Here is a 25383-nt window from a genome sequence, read left to right as displayed (position 1 = left end):
CCCCTGCAGCCCGTGGTACAGACCACGGTGAGGCAGCTGTGACCCTGCAGCCCATGGAGGTGAAGGGGGATGCAGAGATCCACCTGCAGCCTTTGGAGGAGACCCAAGCTGGATCAAGTGGATGCCCAAAAGAGGCTGCGACCCCATGAGAGGCCCATGCTGGAGCAGGGTCCTGGCAGGGACCTGCAGACCCATGGGGAGAGGAGCCCACGCTGGAGCAGGTTTTCCTGGTAGGACCCATGGCCCTGGGGGGGACACACGCTGAAGCAGCCTGTGCTGAAGGACTGCACTCCATGGAAAAGTGACCCATGTTGCGGCAGTTTGTGCAGAACTGTTGCCCGTGGGATGGACTTATGCTGGAGGGGCTCGTGAAGGACTGTCTCCCATGGGAAGGACCCCAAAGGGAGCAGGGGAAGGACTCCTCCCTCTGAGCAGAAAACAACCTGTGATGAACCGACTGTAACCCCCATTCCCTGTCCCCATGCACCGGTTGGTAGAATTTGGAAGGAGGGAGGGGTGGGGGAAGGTGTTTTTAAGATTAACTTTTCTTCTCATTCTCCTGCTCTGATTCTGTTAGTAATAAATTTAATTAACATCCCCATTTGAGTCTGTTTTTCCCAAGATGGTGATTGGTAAGTGATATCTTACCAGTCCTTATCTCAACTCATGAACCCTTCGTTACATTTTCTCTCCTCTGTCCAGTTGCTGAGGGGAGTGTGAGAGCGGCTTTAGTGGATACCTGGCATCCAGCCAGGGTCAACCCGCTACATTAGTGGACTGCCATCAGGAGACTTGCACAGAGTATGAGTTATATGAGAACATTCATTCCTAGATTATGGTGGAATATATGTTTTTCACGGTCCAGGGTAGCAAGAAGCTGTTATCCTGTACATTTTCCTAACTTTTGTTCCTGCATGGTGGTGATTATGAATCATAGAATGGCCTGGGTTGGAAGGGACCTTAGGGATCACCCCGTTCCAACCCCCCTGCCATGGGCTGGGACACTTTCCACTAGACCAGGTTGCTCAGAGCTCCATCTACCCTGGCCTCGAAAACACGGGCAAAACGCGTTGGTAGCGAAGGGAGCTTTGACAAAGCCACTCCTACTGCTGTTCCACAACTCGCAGGGGGTGACGCCGGAGTTCGCGCTATGAAACACCCAGGAGGAGGAGGAGGAGCAGAATACCCTCCTGCGAGCGCAGCTTGTCACTGCTGTATCCTAGACCGAACTCTTAAAACCCCACGAACCCTAAGCTGTGGAGCACGCTCAGGGTAATTTAAAAATAACACCAGCAAGGTAATTCCTACACAACCTCACACAGTGACAGCACCGGTCCCTGAGGGGCCGGCGCACGCGTCACTTCCGCGGGCTGTCCCACCCTCTGCCCCCGGCGCCTTCCCGGGGCCTTTCCGGGGCGAGACGCGAGGGGCGGGGCAGCGCGAAGGAGGCGGGGCCATGGCGGTAGGGGGCGGGGCACTGGGAGAGCAGGCCAATGGGGGGTGGAGGGGCGTGTCCGGGGCGTGGCTTGGCTGTGGCATGTGGCGGGGCCGGGGTCTCCAGGGGTCATTCCCATCCTTGCTATTCCCTGCCTTTCCCTGCCCGCGGGGCTGCGCGGGGTGAGCGCCTCTCCTGCTCCGCGGCCGCGTCCTCCGCCGGGCTCCGCCACGTCGTGAGTTGCGGGCGGGCGGTGTCTCGTCCTGGGCCTGGGGGAGCGCGGGCGGGAGGGACGCGGTGCGGGGCGAGCGGCGGTGCCGGGGGTGCCCGGGGGGCCGCGGAGCAGGGGCGGGTTGGGCGGCGAGTAGCCGCGGCCCCAGGGGCGAGCAGGAGCCTCGCAGCCGCTCCCACGAACTGCCACAGAAGTTGGAAGTAAATTTGTCACAGGAGTTGCGAATAAATTTTCCGATAAGTTGCATTTCCCCCCGTAGCAGCGGCGGGAGTGGTGGCTTTGCTCTCCTGCGGCGTGTGGATGCTTGTAGATGATTTTGTTCCTGGGGAGGTGGGAGCCGGGAAAACTGGGTTTCCTTGTGGGGAAGAGAGGTGATTGACTCAGCAAGTAACTCGCTGCCTGAGGGTAACATTTTTAGGCCCTGTGGACCACCTCAAAGGTACGGTGTTCTTAGGAGACGCCACCCTTATGCGTGGCATCACTGATATGTAAATATACCGTATGTCTGTATAAGTAAGGTTGAGTGTATACAGTTGAGATTACCCTTGAAAGCAGCATCCTGCTTTGTGTGGTATCGCACTGAAATCTTTCGCCTCTTTTCCTACCTTAAGTAAAGGTTTTCAGAAGGTTTAACTGTACCCTAGGCAATGTTAGCAAGGTGTCAGCTGGAATCCAGTAAGTGGTAGGAAGAATAAATACTGTTCTTTGACCAAGCTCTCAAATACAGCATCCTGTGGGGAAATCCTATTGCAGTGAATCTTCTTCTGATGGATTCAGCAAATCCTTTCACTTTCCCCTCTGTCTCCTAATCTTTGTTTTTTAGGATTGGGAAAGAAAACTCATGTTACAGGACCCTGTCAAGTGAAGTACCTTGATGTCCTGCATGTTAGCTGACTGAATCTCTGCCAGGCTTGGTCATGCAACACCACTCCTGTTTCCTGATAAAGTGAGTTAGCTGCCTGCTTACCAGAGGAACAAACCCAAGAAATGCTAATGCTTTGCACCTTAAGCTAAATTGCAGTGCAGCCTTGATGAGTGAGGTAAACTCACTGATAGTGAGCATTCGGTGCCCTTTAGACCTCAGAGGGTTTGTGATTGAACAGTAGCTTTGAAAACTAGGCAATGTGTGTTGATTCAGTGTTTCTCTCTCTGAAGTGCATGTATTTTTTTATTAATCCAAACTATCTACCATAATCAACCACTACTATATAGATTAATACAGTCCATTGCATGGTAATGGATAGTTTAGAAGGAATCTATCCATTTTTATTAGCTTTCATGTCTGTAGTAGATTAGAGAATGTGCTGTCCATTTTTGCTGCTTGGTTCTAGGTTTCATATATATATATATATATATATATATATATATATATATATATATATATATATATATATATATATATATATATATATATCATGTATGTATACACATATATATTGTTCTAGTACTTTTCTGGGAGAAATTCCAGGCTACATGCCTCTTAACATGTTGGTGAGGACATCTTTATTTTTTTGTTTTAATTGCAAATTCCCTGCTGGATTTATAAACCCATCTGCCAGAAAACAGACTTTGCATCTGGTTATCTGCTATTGAAATTCTAATTGGCACATCCATACAACCTGAAGCCTCTGCCTTCTAAGGAAAGTCTCCTGGCACAGACTTTTTGAAGGCTCTGGGAGTAATTTGCAAAAAGAATTTCCAGCTATGGTGATGAAAAACATCGATGCTGAATGCCTGATAATGTATCTAAAATGTCGGGATGCATACCTTGGATTACAGGGTTAGCTAATGTAACTACTTAGAAACATACTAGCAGACTTTTCCAGTTGTGTTACTGACTAAATTTTCAAGGGAAAATATTGCAGGGACATTAAGGAATGGAGATGTTCGTTTAAAGCAGAGCATGTTGGAAATGTCCAAAAGTTTGCTTGAAGGAAGTGTGAAGAATTGATTTGTTTGGGTAGAGTTTCTTGCCTAGTATACGGTTCTGCTGATGTTTCCCCATGCTCTGACACATAGTTAGCTGAGTATGTGCTCTGTGTGTCATCATCCACACTTGGACACAGTTTTATAAACTGAAAGAGCCATTGAGCAAGTCCAGCTAGAGTTTATGCCAGCATATTTGCAGTGAACATTTCTGGGGGAACCTAGATGTAGGAGGAAAGAACTTGCTGCTCTGCTGTGTTCCCACGAACCAGGGTACTGTAGTGTCTGTTTCATCCTGGCCACTGTGCGTGTTCCGAGTGATGCTGGGCTTATGGCTCAGAGCAGTGGTGGGGATGGCTGGGTCACATGCATTGCCTTGTGTCCCTCGTTTCCATATGGAGATGTGCATTGTCTGCGTGTGAGTGCTGAACAGCCAGGCTCAAATCCATCTGCTCTGACCGGTTTCTTCTCTCATCCCTGGATGCCACATATAAGCATGTTCAGACGTTGCTAATGCAGTACGTTTTAGATTTATTCTTGCCTTTTAATTGTTGCTTTGTGTTTGATACAAACTTCTAATACCAAAAGCAATTACGCACTGGGAATGACGGAGGAAAAAGCAGTCAATTCACTGAGACTTGCATATAGATCCTCAGCTGCTGTGCATTGCTACAACTCCTTTGCAGAGCAATGACAATCCACACCAGCTGGCCATTTTCCCTTTTAAGTGTTTAAATTGGGATAGGATGCCTTTCTTAAGGAGATGTTTGTCCCTATGTACACAGCTGGTACAAAGTCCATTCGTGTGGTAGATGAGATACCCTTCCCACCCCCTGTTAACACAGTAATTGTTGGACGAACCTCTATGGTTTATGCTGCACCAGGAACCAGACTAGGTGATCATTGTGGCTTTTTTCCCTCCTACCCTTAAAAGGACTGTGAGGGCAATATCCCTGCTGTGAGTGCTGTTGCTGGATGCCATCTGACACTGTGTGCTCTGGCTCATCAGGGTTGTTTCCCTTTCCAACTTCCAGCCTGTTCTGTAGGTCTAATCCTTTGTCATACCCCACCTGTCAATGATACCCAGCCTGCTTGGGTGTGGACTGGCTGTTGACCCCAGAGGGCTGTTGACCTTGTTGACTGGGAAGCCAAGAAGTCCTGAGAGGTATCAAGGATTTAACACATTCGTTCCTCCAGTAATTTTTGGTTCCCTTTCTACAGCTTAGACTTGGAGCAGTCAGTGGGGCTTGTGAATTGATAGGTGTGGTATTAGTATGCTGCTGGCACTGCAGGGACAGTAATAATGCTGAAAATTGGTGCAGGCAGGACCTGGTTGCACACTTTGGAAATGTTGTTCACAGCTCCTCCAGCTTTTGACTACTGGCAATCCAAGTCAGTCAATGTGCAGGTAAGGTGACCAAGGTGCCTGTGGTACAGCAATTCATTCAGGAAAGGACAACTTATCTCCAGCATGATATGGGGACCCCCTTCTTGAAGGAATGTTTGCATGGACATTGCTGCATGTTCCTGTGAACAACTTAACCAACAAAAGCAAGTGGCAAGAACTGCAGAAGTGGGTTTTAAAGCTCAGTGGAACCACAGGGTTGCCTTGCTAGTGTGTAGAGTAGCATTTAGCTGAGGGCTCTGCTTTGCTGTTACTGTGATTTCACTGGAATGAGGTTTCCTTAGGGCAACTTTGAATGTCCATCAGCATAGGTGCAAAACTTCTGACGGTCTTCTGTTGCCTTTGCTGGCTTTATTTTTCTTTGCTGTTCTGGGGCATGGCCTCAAGGATCACGTCTTGGGTTTCAGTGCTGAAAGGTGGGCATGCTACTGCACTGATACCAAGCTGGTGCTGTGTAGTGTTTGTCAAGCAAAACGGGACTGAAACACTGTCCCCAGTGGCTGCAATTGCCATGGTGGGAAAGCTGGTCTTTAAATGCACTTGGCAGAATGTGAGATCTCTGGATTGACAGCATGTGGGTCTGGATTCTCCATCACATCCTTTCCTCCCGTTTTACATGATAGCTTGTCAACCGTTTGGAGAGCACATTGGGCGCTTGTTTGTTTTTTTTCTTGTAGGACAATGTGGTATGAAGAAAGGAACAGAGGGCAGAGAGCCAGGGATATGGGTACTTGTTTATTTGCAGCCAGCTGGACTGTCCCCCAGTGCATGTGACAGGACCCACAGTCCATTTATACTCTGCTCGAGGAACCAGCTGGTGCTCCATTTGAGCAGGAAGGTTGCACAGTCAGTTACAGTTGTGTGCCTGGATTATCTCGCTACATCACCACAGCTCCTGTCACCTTTGCTTGGGGAGTCTCAGTTGGACTGTGTCCTCTAAAGGACAGCTAAATTGTGTTCTGCAGACATGGCTATGGAGTGTCCAAGCCCCCATAGCTGCCTCTGTTATTCCCTAAGTACACAAAGAGGGAAGAGAGGTTGTCTGTGTGCAAGAGCCTTTTATTAATTTACTGAGACATTCAACAAGTCCTCTTCACAACTATCACTGCTTCTGCTAACAATGACTGCCCAGGAGGGCATTGGGATTGCCTTCCCTGGACTCCATCTGACTCTGACTTGGTGCCAGGCCTGGAGAACTGCTTATGCAATAGTCCAGGAAAACACTTGAACCTGTACTTCTGATGTACCCTGGTGTCCTGGTTTCAGATTTGTTAAAAAAAAAAAAAAAAGGTGTGGAAGTGGAGGGGAGTGACTTGATAAAATCTGCATTGAATTTTACGTGTATGCTTGGGTTGCATTTATATTTGTTTGGCTTGGGGAGACTTTGCAGCATTTTAGCTAAATCTGGTTTTAAATCCACTTAAGTTAAACTCCTAACACAATTTATGTGTGGAGACCAGGATGAAATCTCATTAATTTTAATAGGATTAAGCATGTTCTTTTGCTGAGTCTTCCCCTCTATCTTTTTTTTTGTTTGGCTTCTCTGTATTAAAAAGCAGGATAAACCTTTCCAGTCTTCCACCTCTTTGTGAAAATGCTTTATCAGTCTCAGAGAAATGTCTCTCTGGTTGCATACAATAATATTTTACACATTTTTTTCCTATGCTTTCAGCTGTATTCCTACTGCATCCAGGCTTTTATTGGCTTTTGCTTCCCCTAAAGGCACAATAATTCCTGGCAGCAAGAAAACACTTACAAGTGTTTGCATGGTAAGTTTCTACACTCAAAATCATTATTTTTCCTTTTACTCTCTCTGGATAGATTTGAAACTGCTGTAAAACAAGTCAATTAGTAGAGAGAAACTCTGTAGAAGTCAGCAAGAACTGAGCATGTGCAGATGGGTGAGGGCAAAATTAATCCCTGTTCGTGAACTGTGAATAAATTGAAGAACAGGAAATAAAGGTAGAAGTGTTATGAATGCAAACTGGTTAAAGGGAAATATTTGGGATCTGTCTAAGATTAAGCAAACCATTAATTGGAGAGGAGGCTGTTTCATGCATTTGTGTTACCTTTTCATTTCCTCATTTCTCAATGTACATCATGCCCTGAATGTCAGTATTGATTATTTTGATTTGTATGTGATTTATGTTATAGGAACGCTCCTCTTCCACCTCTCCTTCAGAAAAGACAAACTCCACAGCAGGTATTTCTGGATGTTCCTGAGGTGCTCTTAATGGCACACTTAATAAGCATATGCCTTCATAGGAAAAGTAAACTGTCTTGTAGTTATGTACTAAGCTGGATTTCAAGAGACTTGATTTTCATTTCCAGCTCTGACTCGTTCCTGTAGCTATATGGAAATGACTCAGTCTTCTCACACCTATAAGATAAGGAAGGGTTGGTCTGTCTTACCTGCACTCCACTCTTTTGAACTGATGCCCTGTTGTTCCGTGGGCTGGTCTGTATTACAAAGGTTGGGCTGATGTTTTTGTCTCAGCAAAGCTCCTTTCTACCGTCAGTCCTTGTGAGGAAACTTTACATCATCAGTGTGTTGTCTTGCTGGCAGTAGCATCTAGATTTAAATTCCTGTATCTAAGTAAAAAAGGAGAACATAGTGGAAAAAAGCTTTCTGGTTTTTTTTCCATACAATAAACAGGAGATTAGCTTATTAAGGGGGCTAAGGAAGGGAGTTTCTGATGGATGAGAAAGGCCCAGTGGTATCTTGAAATTCTCCGTGTCCAAGCAAAGAGTATTTATTCCCTAGATCATAGAATCATAGAATGGTTAGGTTTGGAAGGGGCCTTAAAGATCAGTTAGTTCCAAACCCCCTGCCATGAGCAGTGATGCCACCCACTAGACGAGGTTGTTCAGGTCCCTATCCAACCTGGCCTTGAACACTTCCAGGGCCGGGGCATCCACAGCTTTTCTGAGCAACCTGTGCCCATGCCTCACCACTGTCACAGCAAAGAATTTCTTCTTAACATCTAATCTAAATCTCTCCTTGTCCTTTCACTGTCTGCCTCTGTAAAAAGTCACTCTCCCTCTTTCTTATGACCCCTTTTAAGTACTGAAACACCACAATGAGGTCTCCCTGGAGCCTTCTCCAGTCTGAACAGCCCCAGCTCTCTCAACCTGTCTTCATAGGAGAGGTGCTGGACACAGCACTCCAGGTGGGGTCTCACCAGAGCAAAGTAGAGGGGCAGAATCGCCTCCCTCAGCGTGTTGCCACGCTGCTTTTGATGCAGCCCAGGATACAGTTGGCTTTCTGGGCAGCAAGTACACATTGCTGAGATATGAATTATATCTTCATTTATGATGGGTTTTTTAAGGGTTTGCCAGCAGTTTATATTTGTGTTGTAGAAATGACAGGATCCATGTGTTCTGGCTGTAGTGGCCATGAGATGAGTTGGCATGTACTGTGGCTGAAATGCATCACGGACAATGTCTGGGGTATAGCTGGCTCTAGTGGCCATGTTTTGGTCGGTGAAGCCAGCAAGGGAATGCAATGTCATGAGCCTGCCAGCAGTTACATGACTCAGTTTTATGCAGGTCACAGGTTCCACTAGTTCTGCTAGACTTACTCTCATATATAAACACCTGCTTTGTGTGTTGAATAATTACTGCCAAAGACAGATCTGCTGATGTGGAAACACCTGATAATGTTCTTCAGGGACACGCTGCTTGAGTTTGAGTTTTGAGTTGAGCTGTGATGCAGGTGGCTTTTGTTACCAGCTGACTTGATAAGCAAAAGCAGGAAGTTTTGTTTGCTTGCTATTTAGCAAATAGCTTTTAACTGAATCCCCTATATTCATAGATTCCTGTTTGTTGCTTTTCTCTCATTGGAAAGAGAGCAAGGTTTTCTAGGCTTTGAAAATCTCATAATGTGTAGAAGTTGGATATGTGTTTATGCACTGAAATATATTCAGTGAAGTAGCAGAAATGGATTTCTGGTGCTGATAACCCATCTTCATGAGGAATATCTGAATGAAAGTGTTTCAAAATAAAATATAAACAGAAAATGCTAGTGAGGTGAGGTGGGGGGTTTTGTGAGTTTTGGTTGCTTTTTTTTTTTCTGCCCTGCAGGTTTTGGCAATATTTGTAATTAGTTCTTTCTGGGTGTTATGTTCTGCACTTGGCCCTTGACCCCTCTGAAAGTTGAAACAGATGTCATGCAAACTGTGGTAAAGGCAAGCTGTCCCTTGGGAACTGACCAAAAACTGCAAACCCTTCTACTGAATGAGCTCTTAAGTTATTGCATGACTTGTGACAAATTTGTTTGCAGTAAATCAGTAAGATTACACCTGCAGAGGTCCCTTCTGGAGTTAAAATACATGCTCCAAAATTGTGATACACAGCTGACTCAAGCATTCACATTTACAGTTGTTCTGAGCAAGATATCATGAATGCCATCCAGCTGTAACACTGGATTTCATACGGCGATTCATCTGCATAAAAGATGTCTGGATGAAGGACAGAAATTGTAAATATGTGTACAAATTTATTTCGGTATTTTTGTCTCATCTCCAGGAAAGTTATTGCTGGAGAAAAGTGTTTTAAAAAGCAAAGGCTGAAGTGGTGGGCATGCAGTTTAAATGGCTAGAGATTGTTTGATATTGTAGATGTTAATATGCATCAGTATAGGTAGAGAGTTTTCTGTACTTGTATGTCAGTGCTAGAGGATTTGCTAAGCAAGATGTGACATGTAATTCCTCTTAGATGGTTGTCATAAAAAAAAAAAAAGGCAAACAAAACCAACTCCAAAACCCCCCAATGCATGCTGAGAACACCTAATCCTCACTGAAGTAGTTTTTCTGCTCCGTTATCTGCTTGGACAGATTTACCTTGTGATACGATTTCAGGCAATTGAAGTGAAAGTGCCTTACTGTAAAATGGCTCAGGTGCCCGAGAAACTGAGTGCTGAGACAGAAGCTGGATTTTGTTGGGAAGCTGGTGGGGGCAGAAGCACTGTTTTCTAGGGCAGAGGAAGCCTTTCATTTCTCCACACTAGCAAAGGAAAGTTGTCAAGGTACTTCCACTAAGTGCTGCAAGTACTTGACTGTTCGGTTACATTAGTGAAACATAATGTTTGCGGTAGTTGTAATCTCTCTTGGTTAGATGGTGAGATTCAGGTATCCCCATGGAATAGTTTTGGGGTTCTCCTCAGCGACATCAGCAGAAGACAGAAAGACAGACTTTCTTCTATATCAAGCTCAGAAAGGTTCAGAAGAACCTGCTGCTGCTGCCTGTGCTCTCCCTCTTCCATCAATGAGGGACTCTTTGGTGCAAAGACATTTGTACTGGAAAAGCTTTGAGGAGCTCAAACCAAGCTTATTTTACTTTGACTTATTTAGCAGGTTTTGAGCATCAAGACTCAAAGCTTAAATGAGTTCCCCTGAAACTGAAAAGAGGGAACCTACAACGAAGTAGCTGCTGCCGTGTAGGAGACAAGGTACCCAGGAGCTGGGCTGAAGCACTTCTGCAGATGCTGCCATGAAGTAAGGAGAGGGAAGGATGTTTTTCCTGTAGGTTCTGATAACCCATAGGTTTACATTCATGTTGGTGAATACTTACTGGCTATGAAGAACCTGCCACAGGGAAGGTCAGCAAGGTTTAGGAAAGCTGCTACTGCATTTGATTTTTATTTTGTTTAGAAAAAATAGACTTGGCTAAGCTTCCCCACCCTGCCCTGTGATTTCCATGCCTTTCAAGCTGTCAAAATCACAAAGCAAGGAGGCATGCACCAACAAACCTTATTTGGTATCACTGTAAATGTGTTCCTTGCTTGAAGACTTTAGGAAGAGTCTCTTGATTTGTGCTATGTATTTGTGATTTATGTATAGTGAAAAGACCCTCAGTATCATATTGTATTGTGATAAGATAAGCTAGAGTGTCTTTTTGCTGCATCTTACCTGGGAGATCCTTGGTATGAAGCTACCTTTGTTTTTTAACCTGAGTTGTTCGCTTAAAAAGAAGAAACCTCCTGTAATCTAGTAGCCTTCAGGATTTTTTGCTTGTGAGGATAAGGGAAGGTGTAGGCACATATCTTTTGATTAATTTCTTTTGATTAATTTTTTTTAAAATTTGTATTTATTCTCTGTATTTCAGAATATGCACAAAGATCCTATTTCCTTGCAGAAAGGAGAAACAGCCAAAAATGCTTTCCTTTCTTCAAGTTCTTTTAGCGCTGAGCAGAAGTTTCCTTTCAGTCATTGCACTGGGACCATGTTTGGCTGTTTCCAGGCTGCCTGAACTTTCTTTTCAGTTTCTGAGCTCCCCACAGTACTGCCTGATGCTTTTGTAACATAAGGTGCCATCTCTGCTGTGTGTAACCCTGCTGAAAACCGTGCAGAGGCTTAAATTCCTGGGGAAGGTTGCAGAACCTTGTGTTCTGGATGGAGATGGGCCCTCTGTTTCTACGGACCTAAAATTAGTGTTATGGTGACATGAACCCATAGAGGAGCATAATGATTTCTCAGAAATATCTGGAGTGAAGGATGGCATTTCAGTGAAATTTAACTTGATCTGTATTGCCAGGAATTTGCTGATTGTGGTAAAATTCTGCAGGGCAGGAGGTGGGTGGGTGACCAAACTTCAACATGTTGGCAGTTTTTACTTGCTCCAAAAGTAACACTTGGTTACTTGTGCCTTCAGGCTGAAGTTGCTGCTTGTTTAAGTCTGTGTTAGCTCCAGACTTGTCAGTTTTGAATTTAATAGCACCTCAGGCACAATTTATTCCTGTGCATGTGCACTGTGCTGGTTCTAGCTTCTAATGCCATCTGTCAGCAAGCATGAACCACCCTTGCTGCAAAGTGCCTGATTCTGCAGGCACTTAGAAAAAGTCATGAGTTTGCCTTTTACCCTTCTTGATCAGCTTTGCTCTGTATTAGCTCAATGGCTGCAGAGTTCATGTGGGAGCCACTGGATGGTTCCTTTGAGGGTCCTGTTGAAAGCTGTTTAATTTGAAACACATGGTATGAAATGCCCTACATTTGATCTCCTGTTCCCATGAGACAACACCATGTCTGAAAATTTGCTATCTGTTTCAGGTTCAGATCAGACTAGGGAAGGTTGCAGTTGAGCCATAGTACATGGTTTTATTGCTTGAAGGTATTTTTGTTGACAGATTTATTGTTCACTCACAGCTTTATGTAGTTAGCCTTTGGCAGTTCACTTTTCTGTATATTAAAACTAGATTGTTTCAGATATTTCAAAACAAGGCACAGTTTCATAAATCAAATAGCTGTCTGATCATTTTTCACAGGAAAAGTGTCCTGCTGAGTAGTATTTCTCAGCATTGGAGCTGGAGCACATGGCACTAATACGGGGGAGAAAGGATGATGGATGAGTGATGCTGGTTTGGGGTTTTAGGCTTTAACATTTATTTCCTCAGAGGCAAAGTGTTGTGGCCATGAAGCCTCAATGGTGACAGTGTGGACTGTCCTCAGCTGTATAATCTATCTGCCTTGTCACCTGAGGGAGGAATACAGATGGGGAACAGAGGCACAGAAAGATGGAAATGGGTAAAGCTGATAATACTTGAAACAAAACTAAGCAAAAAAAGCACCCATAAGCCCCAGTGTAGCAAATTTGCCTGTTGTGGTTTAACTCCAGCTCACAACTCAACCCCACAGAGCCACTCGCTCAATCCCACATGGAGTGAGGGAGGAAAATGGAAAGGTAAAAGTGAGAAGACTCTTGGGTTGAGACAGAGTTAGTAGGAAAAGCAAAAGCTGCGCTTGCAAGCAAAGCAAACCAAGGAATTAATTCGCCACTTCTCATGGGCAGGCAGGTGTTCAGGCATTCCCAGGAAAGCGGGGCTACATCATGGGTAACAGTGACTTGGGAAGACAGACACCATCACTCCGAACATCCCTCCCTTCCTTCTTGTTTCCCTGGCTTTATATGCTGAGCATGATGCTGTACGGTCTGGAATATCCCTTGGGTCAGTTGGGGTCACCTGTCCTGGCTGTGTCCCGTCTGACTTCATGTGCATCCCCAGCCCAGCCTCCTCGCTGGTGGGATGGGGTGAGAGGCAGGCTCATTCCCTGAAGCTTGTAGATGCTGCTGTAGGCGTTGCAGTCACCTTTCCTGTGGGGTGTGTGTCATGCAGATTGATGGGAGATTTAACCATAGATGGAGACTACACTACAAATTGAAGGAGGTGGTTTATATTTAGGGGAGGAGAAAATGTATAACTTTATTGCTGCCTAATTAAAATTATTTTGCTTATTGGGCTGTTGTCCTTAACAGATTCTAGTGTGATGCAGTCTGTGTAGGCTTTTTGGCTTTGTGGGATTTTTTAAATCTCTTTTTTGTGGACGTGTATTGGGAGAAACATAAGAAAAGGCAGAAGCAGACCAAATCTATGTCCATCCAATACCCTATTTTGTCTGCTGCAGCAAGGAGTGTGCTGCTAATGTGCCAGCTCTTCTGTAATACATGGCCAGCTGTGCTGTGTTGACTGAAGAATTGTGTAGGAGAGGGAATATAAGAAATGAACTTCTGGATCTGAGCTGGCAATGTTTTTTCTCCGAATTGCATTTCAGAGCATGTGTAACTTGCGTCCTACTGTTGCAGCAGATCATCCTCTAATGCTCTCCTGCCCTCATGTCAGCCCCAGGTGTTTATCAGATCCAGCTGGCTGGTCAGCATTTTAGCCTGGCTGATGTATCTACAAGATAGTACTCATGATTTCTAGGCACATTTTCCTTCAAAACTCCCTCTGAAAGTATGGAACTGTGCACTTTCCACCTCAGTCATCTTTCTACGGGAGCATTTTGTTAATACTGGAAATGATGGGGGCATGGAGAGCCAGTATTGGGGCAAAAAATGGGCCTTTGATTGTTGTATCCTGGTTTTCCAAGGAAGTGGGAATGCTTCACACTGCGCAGACATCTTAGGAAGTCAAAGGAACTGTGTCCAGACCAGGGACCTAGCAATGTATTTCCTTCTCTATAATCTGTAATGCTTCTCTGCTTCACAGTCTTTTCATTCTTCATTGTTGGTAGTACGTTACATGTTGTAGAAACAGCTTTGCAGCCTGTCAATAACTTTCTTGGGGAGCCAAAGGAACTTAATGGCTCTAAAGCTGCTGTTCAGAGAATCATATAACTTCGTCTGGTCATGCTCAGCTGACATTGGGTCAGCCTCATGGGGTGCTGCCCCTTCTGTCTCCAGACTTATCTTCATGTGCATCTTCAGTCTTGGAGAGAAGCTTGGGAAGCAAAGTGCTGCTCAGGATTGCAGCGCAGATTCCCTGTCTCCTATATTCTTGCCTTGATTTACCAAACGAGGTGTGCTTGTCTTCCCTTAGCAAAATCTAGTTGAATTCTGTTTTTCTAAAGAGAGAAATACAGCACTTGTTTAGAGGGCTGACAACACATCAAGTGTTTAGCAGCAAGTGCAAGTAGGACACAGGCCTTATGTCTTCTGAGTTGGATGGGAAAGTAGCATTGTTGTCTGCAAAAGGATCCCACCTCTGTTTTCCCTGCTCTGTTGATATACTGAAGCTAGAACATTTCTTTGCTACTCTTTGAACTTATTTCATACCTAGTCCATGCACACTTGTAAGAATGAATTTTGAGGCAGTGTCTGCTGGCTCTTCGATGACAGCTCAAAAGGAGCATGTGTTGCCCTAAATGATTTGCTTTGCACACTTTGTACCTGTGATCTCTAACACCCACACTCCCTCTTGCCATGTTTTTTTTTTTGTCTAGTTCTACATCTCTCTTTTCACCCTGGTGCAGTCCCTGTGTGCACCTTGCAGCTGCTTAACCACGAACAACTGAGTCTGGCTGGGAGGGCATGGAGGCAAGGGGTTTATCTTCCAAAGGCTTCTCTCTGCTCTTGAAACATCACCCTAATCATTTTCTTTGAAATAATACTCTGCATTTTTTAATTTGTACAAATTCCTTGTCTTGAGCCCTGTGAGATCAGCAAGAAGAGAGGAATTCTTTTGAAACCCAGTGGGCAGTACCCTCTGGATATGTGTGTACATTGCAAAGTCACCAGTCATTCAGTTGTTGGCTCAAAGTTATTTTAGTTATATATGCTAAGTTATAGCCACAGATGACAAAAGTGAAATTTGCATTTTTCAGAGCGTAGTCTTTTCCCACATTTTATTTGTTACTGTCTTCTGTGATTTTTTTTTTTGCTTTTAATTCCCTTGGGGATGCTCTAAAAGTGAAGAAGGTCATGCTCAGAGTGTGAATTTTGCCCTGATTTCTCAAAATTAATTCTGATGGGAACAGTAGCATTCATCTCTTCCATCATATTTTCCAGACAGAGGGTGGTTTCTTCTGGGGATCAACACGATTTGGAGAAGGTTTAATTAGTGCTGTTCTGGGTTGTAGGTGTGTGGAGTGGGTGTTCAGTGGGGTCTCTGAGCATGAGTGGAGCCATGTGGAACTGGCTGGAAGTATGATGGGAAGGCAGAAATACAGCTTGTTGCTTGTGATTATAAAAGGCAGTTGTTAAATCAGGAAAGGTGATCTGGAGGTAATTGTAACTCTTGTTCTGGATGTATGGGATTGGCTAAGGTGGAAGAGGCCAAAAAACCTGACCTCTAGCTGGAGGTTCTGATATTTAATACAACATCCCAAGTGCCATTTGTACTGCATTAAAGTATGACTGCATCTGGTTATCCCCTTGCTGGACTTGGAAACGAGCTATTTGCTTATCTGACACACTTATAGTCTGTGCATTACGTTTGTCTACTTCACGTGCTCAGTCTGCAACAACACTGAGAAGTGTTTTAAGCCTCTAATTTTGGATTGAGTGTCTTAGGGGAGGTATTATCAGTTGGCCCCTGAGGAGACCATGTTTATTGAGAGGGAAAGGGGAGACAAATCTCTTGTGTATGAGCTTGGCTAAACCACTGCTGGGCTAATCCAGAAAGGCTGCCAGGTACTTTGGAAGAGGTGAGAGTCATGTACTGGGGTTTTGCTTTCCTCTAGAGTCGTTGCAGTTGAGTGGAACCAAAGTCAGCCATGATGGGAAGGACTTGTAGTGAATTAAGGTGGTTGAAGATACAAAACACCTCTTTGCATAGGGGACAGATAGCTATGTTAACGCAACAGCTTCAAGACCCTGAGTGTGATCAACATTTAATCTTACAAATATCTGTGGTACTTGGGTTGGTTCAGTTTTATTTGTCCTAATATACTGAGATTTTAACTATAATAATAATTATAGTATTTATTCATAGATATAATACTGCTATATCTGCAGTTTCAAAATGCAATGGAAGATGTTTATTCTTTGAGGGTGGTTAATATAACTAGAGAATTATTAGTAAAGGTAGGAAAAAATTCTGTAATAAGTGTTAAGTATTTGTTTTCATTGCTGTTATTCTTTACTAGTTTATTTAAAACAGTATATGCATACATTATTGCACAGGCAGTTCATTCTCAGGGTCACTTCTTAGGCTGTAAAATAATGCTTCTTGTAAACACTTTACCTTGAAAATGGACAGCAAAGAAAAGCTGCACTCTTTAAAATATAAAATTTACCATTAATTATGTATTTTTTCCTTTTTTTTATTTTCTGTGGGTCAAATACTGCTTTCTGCATCTCTGCCTAGGACTGCTGAACTTTAAAAAAAAGTGCAGTTATTTTGGCACATTGTGGTGGGAGTACAGGTTGACAAACAGTGTTCTGAGGCAAAGTACCTACAGTGTCCGTGAGAGAACCCAGTTCACTTGCTGTAAGTTAAAGGAATTTTTGCTGTCTGCCAGCAATTAGGATCTGCCTGTTCTAGGAAAAATCTTTTGTGGGCAGAGTTACTTCATGTCTTCCCTTGCTTTCCCACTTGCTCCCAGTCTTGTCAAACTGCAGTTTTCAATTGTTAATCTGCAATATATGCTAAGAGTGACAGCAAGAGCATGCTAATGGCTAAGGCAAACTTGTAGAAGTGTCTTGTAATTTGGAACAGTGGGAAAAGTATTAAAGTTAGCTTGGCTGAATAGCACAAATTAATTACCAATAAATTACCAATCCCCTGACAAAAAACGTGGGGCTGCTTTCCTGAGCAGCTGATGCCAGTGTAACGTGTTGCCAAGGCTGTATTTGTGTACTGCACTGGTCACCTCCTCTTCTGTGCTGATTCATTCAACTCCTGCTAAGGTGCACTTGGAAGAGCAAGTGATAAGGAATGAGCAAAGTCAGTCTGTGCTGTGCATGTCTAGTGTGAAATGGAGAGAGACCCTCGTGAGGCTGGTGCTGGCTGGACACCAGACGTAGTCTCTGGTACGCAGGACTAGATGGGGCTGCTGAGCTGCCTTTCCTTGCCAAGACTTCTGTTGTTAGGTCAGACTTAGAAATATTTCCAGCTGCCAGGTGGGATGACGCAAGCATGAACTTTTGGCTGCACTGAGAAACCTGCTCACACAAAGCGAGTGCGACGCTGTGCACACTTGCTCCAAGGAGAAAGCTGAACGGGGGTGCATGAGCTAAGGTCAGCAGTGCAAGTACCCTACAGCCCAGTCAGTTTGGGCTCCCCTGCTCTCTGGGAAAGCGGAAGATATAGAAATGCTCCATCTATTTTCAACAGGTAAAATAACTCTCTTTACTAGAATAAGTGGGCAGGAAGGAGACTCTGAGTTCCTTATGGAATTTGTAGGGTGACTAGAGAAGCTGAACTTGAGGCACTGCAGTTTAGTATTGAGTTTTGTCCCCATCTTTGGCTCTTTGACCGTCCAATGTGGACCTGTATATTATGAGTCCTCTGCGAAGCTTGGGGTACCTGTTTATATTTCACCCCTTTTCACACAGGGTTATTTTGAAGCTAAAACTGTTGCCCTTTTTGGGGCTTGAGGATATAGAAGAAGAAGGAAAAATTGGAAACAAAAGTTCCATGGTAGGAGGCATCAAAATGTTGCGATCTGTGAGTCAAAGCTAATAAATGTTATTTTGGGCTTTCTTGGAGGGTAAAAAAGGCTCTCAGTCAGATTCTTAAATTCACAAGTGTAGTTGGGACTGGAGTTGAGAACTCAGGCCGAAACTTCTTGCATGGATGGCTAAATCAGGGTCTTACGCACATTACTGATGACTGTTAGATGTTCTTCACTATGATATTTATACCATTCACACATGCTGCTCATTCTGTGTTGTGAGCTGCCTTTGCAGTCATCACATACATCCTTGAGATGTCACACAAAGTTGAATCTCAACACCCTTTGAAGGCTGTGACATTTCATAACAGCAGGATGAGGACTAAAGCTTGCTTCAGTGATGAGGAAGAGGGTTGCCCTTAAAAATTACTTAGGTCACAGCCTTAAAATTGGTCTAGTTCAGGCTGAACTTTAAAAAGCCTCAGAAACAGGAGGGTAAATCCAGACAGAAGCCGATGATCTGCTCTGATATCAGCTTGAGCTGCTTCAGTGACTTCAAGGATGAAAGCACCTCCATTGGGACAGAGACTTGTGTGTGCATTGATAATGAAGGAAAGACACTGCCTATTTTTTTATGTGGGGAAATGAAGGCTTGCTGTGGGTGTGAATCTTCTTCGTAACAGTTGATGTGTCTGTGTAATGTCTTGGAAGATCTGAAATAGTGGCTTTTGCTTGTTTTCAATCAAAGCTTCCTGTAGCTGTCTGCAATGAGCAGGAAAATCAAAGCAGAAATCAACCTTTGGTTCTTGGTTTTGACTGACTCTGTATAAAGGCAGGGACAGGACTATAGTTCCCCATATTATCAGTGTACTCAAACTGGTGTAAACCCTTCTGCTCAGTTTGGGAACAACATTGAGGGTCCCAGAATGGGTCAAAAGGCATCATATCATATGCTTGTGTGCTTTGAGATTGACTTTGTACCCATGGCTTTTGACTTAAGCTGTTCTTCATTGGGACCTGAGAGAAGAAGAGCAAAGTACCTTTTACAAAGAAGGAACCTCTCTGTGAATTTGGGAATGGTCTGTACTCTCCTGCCTCTGCGTCCATGCTTGTTTGTGGTGTGTAATGATACTTGCCTGCCTTTTGTACATTTTTTTTTCTATTGCTGCTGATAGGAATATAGAAAGTTTTGTTTTGTTTTGTTTTGTTTTTTTTTTAATAGGTATATTGCAGTGGATCTGAAGTTGATATAAGAAAGAATTGCTTCTGGGAAGAGAAGCCTCCCTGTAAGGCCAACCCTGAAGATGTGGACTGCCATTGTATTCTTCCTGCTGATTTCCTTCTCTATATGTGAACACAGGTTTTCTGTCCTAAAGGGGAGAGGAGTCCATGTAGTGCAAATAAACAGGCTTACAACTGAAAAACAATGCAGGGAGGCTTGTCAAAGCCCAGGTGCTTCAGGTGAGGTTCTTGTCCCTTAGATGGAATTCCAGCTGTGTTTTCTGTTCCTTGAAGGTCTCCACTGCTCCCCTGACAACTTTCTTTCTTAATTCCAGTTGTTTACGGGCTTTTACAGTTATGCTTCTCTGTGCAGTGCTGTAGTGCTAAGTAACTTCTGACAGCTTTGGTTAAATTGAATCCAGAACAACTGTTTCCCAGGGCCCTTCTAGCTTCTATAAGAAACAGCATGCATGTGCTCTTGGTGTGCACTGATAGCGTGCAAGCAGTGTTAGGTCACTTGAATTGAAGAGTGATTATTCCATTCTGCCAGATGTTTGCAAGTAAACAGTGCTCTTGTAGACAGCTGCACTAGAACGAGTAGTCTTTGTTCCCTGCTATGTTTTTCCTGCCTTAGAAGAAACTACTTGTATCCTGCAACTGAGCACAGGGTTAAACAAATCTGGCGAGATGAAAGCCTTCTGCTCACTACCTCTGGGATGTCTTTATAAAAGCATTAAACTTCTAAATGAGTTAGAGTTGTCCTTATGAAGGTCTCAATCCTATCTAGCCACACGTGAAAGCTCAAAAAGCTGGTGATGTTGTGGTGAAGGTGAGGCTTTGTCTCAGGTGAATGAATATCTGACATTCAGATTGTTAGGAACATAATAAAGATGCTGCTTTTAATGGCCAGGAGTTTCAAAGCTGTAGTTCAAACATGAGACATTCCTTCATAGTGGAAAGAAAGTACCTTTATAAATTGTTTTATTTAGGAGATAAAGTAAGGGTGAGTTTGTTTCCCAAGGCACCAGGGCTGTGAAAACTCCAGGTTCTGTTTTTTAAGGTGGTAAACCCTAGACAGATGACACGTTCACACTGACTGTGGTGACACTTAGGGTCTGTAGCACTTCCTGTTGGTGTGTTCCACCTGACAATCTCTAAATTCTATGCACGTGTCATCCTTAACCTTCTGATATATTGATAGGGTAGAAAAGGTCATCAGCTGCCTTTTACAGAAGAGAAACATAAAGAATTTAGTTAGTCTGCAATAAGGGCTGCAACATGATTTGGCTGCGTGGTTGGCCCTGTTGCTGACTTTAACCACTTCATTGTCTCCTAATCTGTTAGTACAAAATAGGTCCAGTTGAGTGTTAGCTTTGTTGAGCAGAGGGTTTGAGCCTCTACAATTAGGTGACCCAATCCGTTTCAGGAAACCATGCGAGACTGAACCCAAAAGCATAAACTTTTCTAAGTTTTACATTCTGTATTAAATGTAATTTAATGCAATTTAATTTCTATTTGTTACTTGATGGCTGGTCTGTTGCACTACCTAGTGTCAAGGGAGGTGGAAAAGATAGAAACTCTTGACATAAATGTATGTGCAGAGAGATCATCTGGAAAGAAGGACCTGAAATGTTTTTATTTGTTATTAGCTTTAGGTTTTAAGATCAACTTTACTGATCTCATTCTCCATTCTCATCTTCCCCAACAATATTTTTTTTGTGTTTTCTGTCATTACAGACATGAGACCTGAGGCTTAGTTGTCAGAATAGTTACACATATGTAACTGTTGGTAAAGAAACAATAGATATTATTTTTTAAGATATTATAGTTTTAAGTTGTAATCTACAGTTGCACAGGGAGATGTCTTCATAGCTACATTGCTTGGAGAAGTGGAAAAATAACATTCCCAGCTGGTTAGGCACTCTTCCGTAGATGTAATTTGTACCTTTGCTGACATAACATCAGTTACTTATGGAAGTAGTGCAGCTACCACAGCAAAAAGGGACCTTTTGAAGTTCCCTGGTCCAACTCCAGTTTAGATCTGTCTGTTCAAGAACTTATGGAGAGACCTCTCTGGTCCCCAGCCCAGCGTTGGAGTGCCCTTGTGCTAGAAACTAACTTTTTCCCTTGATGTTGAGTTGGGATTTGCTGTAAATCATCTGCTTCAGCCCCTCAGACATCTAATAGTCTCCCTTGGACTCACTCCAGTATTTCAATACCACTCTTGTAAGCTAGAGAACCCAAAACTGGGCATAGTGTTTAAAATGCCTCCTCAGTATTTGTTAGAGGAGGTTCATTCCTTCCCTCAGAGCTTAGTTATGTATACGTAGACATGTAGAAAGAAGTTAGTCAGTTCAAAGGGATGCCAGGAAAGCAAGTTCTTGCTGTGATGAGTTTATTTAGCTTGTGTTGGGATTTGACTTAGTAAAAGACAATTTCTATGATGGCTCCCGTGGCTAATGGTATCATTATTCAAAGAATGAAGAGTGAATTTCTCTGTAACTCCAAGCACTGAGATGAGAGCTGTCTCCTATGAGTGATGAGATGGATGTCTACTCAGTTTTGGCTCATTTATTCTTTTTCCCTCAGTAAGATATGTAGGTGAATACTAGCATTTACATGAGAACAAACTGTAGCGCACTTTCTTTGTCCCTGCCTGGGTGAGTGAATTGCTGTTGTTAGGAGATGTTGGTACCAGAAGACAAGCAGGTAGGTAGGCTGCAGCTCCTATATTGATTTCATTGGCTTTCCAGTTATTTTCGCCAAGGCTGAGTCAGGATCCTTTTAAGGCCAGACCTTCTAGTTATTGTGTGGGTTTGGGTTTTTTTTTGTGGTTTTGTTTGTTTGTTTGTTTGTTTTTTCCAATTCTTTAATTAAAGCTATGAAGCAGCATGTTTGGTATGTTTTGTGTAGCAATGCATTTTCTCTGCTGTTTTCAGGAAACCGTCACTGTAATTGGTCTGTGCCCTACCAGAACCACTGCATCTTCTTGCAGTGTCACCAGCTGAGCGTGTGCCAAAATGCTGGAGAACAAGACATCAAAGATCTACTTGGAGGTAAAGCCATGTTTCAGGTTCCTAGTGAATCCAGGATCCTGGTTCTTTTGCTTTAAATGCCTATGTTTAGACCTTGATAGGCTTTCAGCTGAGGGAGATGGATTGTAAAATGCCTGTAGGATAATTCTGTAGGTAGAGTTAATTGGAATAACCACGACCTAAGGTTTCTGGCACGTGCAGGCTGTGTCTTTGAATAACTTTTGTAACTGTTACCGAGTAACAGTTTGTTTCCATGTTGAAGACATCATTCATTCAAGCCATTTGCATGCCACACGCTGTCCTTGTGAAAATAAAGTCATAACAGATGCATTTATATTTTTTTCAGAGAAAGGAAAATGTCTTGGCATTGTTTTTCTCTCAGATTGCTAGAATTTTGTTCCAGAATCAACAGGCTGCTTCTATAATCAGAGCAGCAATTGCTCATGGTGACTTTCCAGTGCCAGGGTATTGAATTTTAATTAAGTGACACAATAACAAAATGGAGCTTATTCGTAATTGAGGAACCAACATTTTAAAGTATGTTTCAAGAAATCACTGTACCCCAGTTTAAAAAAGAGTTTGTTCATGGTTCTTTTGGGTTGCCAAAGGTTTCTCTGCAACACACCAACCAGACCTGTGATAAGCAGATGGGGTTTATGTCACTATAAAACTAGCTCACTAGTTGTGAAGGAAATTATCCTGATGTAGAGAGGTGTAAGTGGGAATTTCTGCCCATTTTTGAGAGGTGAAAATTATGAATCTAAGCCCAAAGGCTTTGTCAATGATGTGTAACTTTGAAAGCATGAGTCTTCTTCTCAGGAGCTGACATTTGTAATGCTGCTCCTGTTGATAATGTGCTTCTGCATTGTAGCTCTCTACTTGATTACTCCCCTTTTGTGAAATTAATTCCCTGGTTGGGTAAATACTAGAGGTCTGTGGTAAAAAAAACTGAACCAAACCAAAAATCCTCAAAGGGATTATGTGCAATAAAGACAGGGCGGGGGGGGGCCTGAGTTTTCATGTTCTTGCTGAATTCAGGACTGATTTATTCCAGTTGTACTATGTCTACTGCAGAATATGTGTTGTGGTGTGCATGTTGGGGGGTTGAGGTTAGATTTGAGCTTGAGAGTTTTATTCTTACAAAACTCATTGTTTTTGTCTTTTTGAAGAAATTGTCAGCAGGAAATGGGAAACAGTCCTGTTTCCCCACCAAAGCTATCCACAGAAAAAGGAGAGGATGCTGAATGCACAGGTTGACCAACACAGTGTGGAAAACCTGTTTTCCTCAACTGCTCAAACTCACAAAATTCATTTGAGGCATTTGCTTGGGTTTGAGAATGAAAATGTCACAGCAAATACAAGCAAATCAATTGCGAGCAGTGCTACCACTCCTACTGCCCCAGCTGTAACAACAAACATTACAAATGGAAGTGTCTTCATTACCACTTATGAAACAACTGCCAAAGCTTCAAATGCCCCTGGAGATTCTGATACCATTGCTAAAACCATGCAATCCACTGCCTTTCCTCCCACTTCTGGTAAGATCTTTTCTTCCACTTCCAGCCATGTCGCCCAGATTGTGGTCACCAGCCAAAAATCAGGAAATAGTAGCTCTGTCTCAGTATTGTCCCCCACTTCTACTTCTGCTCCCCTCACTGTTACTTCTAAGGCAGGTAATCAAACAGAGCAGTCTAACCCAGCTACCACCACCACTACCAGTGCTCCCCACTCTAACAGCCCCACCACTGCTGGAGCTGACCTGAAGACACTGGCCACAACATTGACCACCCTCATCCCACAGGATGCAAGAACATCTTCCACTGCTACCAGTCATGCCATGACACTCAAACCCTTGGAGAGTTCTCAGTCTGCGAATCCACTGCATGTCAGCACACTGCCAGCTCTAAAGCCAGAAGCAAGTACAAACACAGGATCCTTGAGTGAATCAACTTCTCTTCTGGGCTCCACAAGAGGTGCCATGGTTTTAACTACAGCCTCTACAGTAGAAACTACGACTGGGCACGGGATAAAGTCAACATCTGACATCTTTTCAACAACCATGGTTCCAACAGATGCACCCAAAACAACAGCTTTGGACCTCGCAGAAACTCAGGACAAAGACAATGAGTACCTTCTCATTGCTGCCGAGCCTCTGACTCAGTACTTGGTGGATAAAAGTTCACTTCTTGCAGTGCTTTTAGTTGGTACGTTTTTTTTCATAACCGTTATAGTTCTTTTCCTCATGCAGGCCTATGAGAGCTACAAGAAGAAAGATTACACACAAGTGGATTACCTGATCAATGGAATGTATGTGGACTCAGAGATGTGAAGGGGTGGGAATAATACAGTAGGCAGAGAGGTGGAAAGGAGTTTCAAAGTCTGCCTGACTTGTTTTTCCTTCCTATTTGCCTATAACACAAACTGAAAGTGCTTCCAAATTTACTTCTAGTGCAATTGAGGAGAAATGCCATGTACTGTATTAAGAAGAAAAAAAAATAATTTTTTATTTAACTGTGCAACAAGTTGCTGTAAAAACGTAAAAAGAGGAATAATTTTTAACATTTTCATAATGCACAATAGCTTTGGCCATTATTTTTCATTGCAAAACAAACCTAACAAGGGGTAAGCTACCACCCTCTGAAAATGCTGTAGCGCTTCTTCAACTGTGCCAGTTGAAGTTACACTGCAAGTTCCTCGTGTTCCATTTGTTTCACATGTGCTCCTTGGAAAACAGAGCAAAGGATGCTGTCACCTTTTGTGAAATGCTCCCAAACAGCCAGATGAGAAGTCTGGAGTATTGTTGTAACAGGGAACTTTTAATCCAGTGTGTGTCATATTTCAGTATGCTTCTTGCTTGTAAAGAGGTCTGTTTACAAGGTATTGTAAACCCTGTTTACTGCTAACCTAAGATCTCTTTTCACCACGGAGTGGGTTACTGTGCCTCTGCACTTAAATGATCTTATTTTTGTATTCAGTTAATAAACGGGACCCTGGAAGGGCATATTTTGTTGTGTTTCTGTTTTCATTCCTGTCCCTGCTGGTTCAGAAGCAAGCAAATGGGCTTTTGGGGCTTAAGCAAATTACCTCCACTTCAGTATTCCAATTATGGGAGCTTTGAAGACCTCACTGAAAGCATGGACATGTCTGAGAAGATACTGATCATCTTCCAGAGTACTGCTTCTATAATTTAAGACCAGTATGCTACCAGTCTCCCAGGTATGCAGACCCACTTATTGCCTATTATCTTTCATGCTTAGAATATCAGGCTCTGTTTTGGTTTTTCTTTTGCATTTAGGACC

At 43.3% G+C, this 25383-nt stretch overlaps 1 protein-coding gene across 6 annotated transcripts; it reads left to right on the top strand.

Annotated features, from left to right (window-relative positions):
- The first annotated feature begins 1220 nt into the window (after positions 1 to 1220).
- Positions 1221 to 25087, top strand: LOC108496795 (uncharacterized protein C11orf24 homolog). 6 transcript variants are annotated; one of them, XM_017813839.1, is made up of 7 exons: positions 1536 to 1670; positions 2491 to 2613; positions 6671 to 6767; positions 7153 to 7201; positions 19051 to 19289; positions 21989 to 22105; positions 23254 to 25087. In XM_017813839.1, exons 5-7 carry the CDS (start codon positions 19133 to 19135, stop codon positions 24411 to 24413), a joined length of 1434 nt encoding a protein of 477 aa, XP_017669328.1. In that variant the 5' UTR covers positions 1536 to 1670; positions 2491 to 2613; positions 6671 to 6767; positions 7153 to 7201; positions 19051 to 19132; the 3' UTR covers positions 24414 to 25087. The 6 variants fall into 6 exon arrangements, with proteins under 6 accessions (XP_017669348.1, XP_017669337.1, XP_017669328.1 ...); XM_017813859.1 differs by lacking the exons at positions 1536 to 1670; positions 7153 to 7201 and adding an exon at positions 1221 to 1297; XM_017813848.1 differs by lacking the exon at positions 7153 to 7201 and having other exon boundaries at positions 1526 to 1617.
- The last annotated feature ends 296 nt before the right edge of the window (positions 25088 to 25383 follow it).

Source organism: Lepidothrix coronata, unplaced genomic scaffold, assembly GCF_001604755.1.
Source record: "Lepidothrix coronata isolate B3197 unplaced genomic scaffold, Lepidothrix_coronata-1.0 Scaffold1, whole genome shotgun sequence".
Classification (NCBI taxonomy): Eukaryota; Metazoa; Chordata; class Aves; order Passeriformes; family Pipridae; genus Lepidothrix; species Lepidothrix coronata.
The sequence above is the reverse complement of the archived record's forward strand: the minus strand, read 5'-3'. Positions and strand labels throughout refer to the sequence as shown.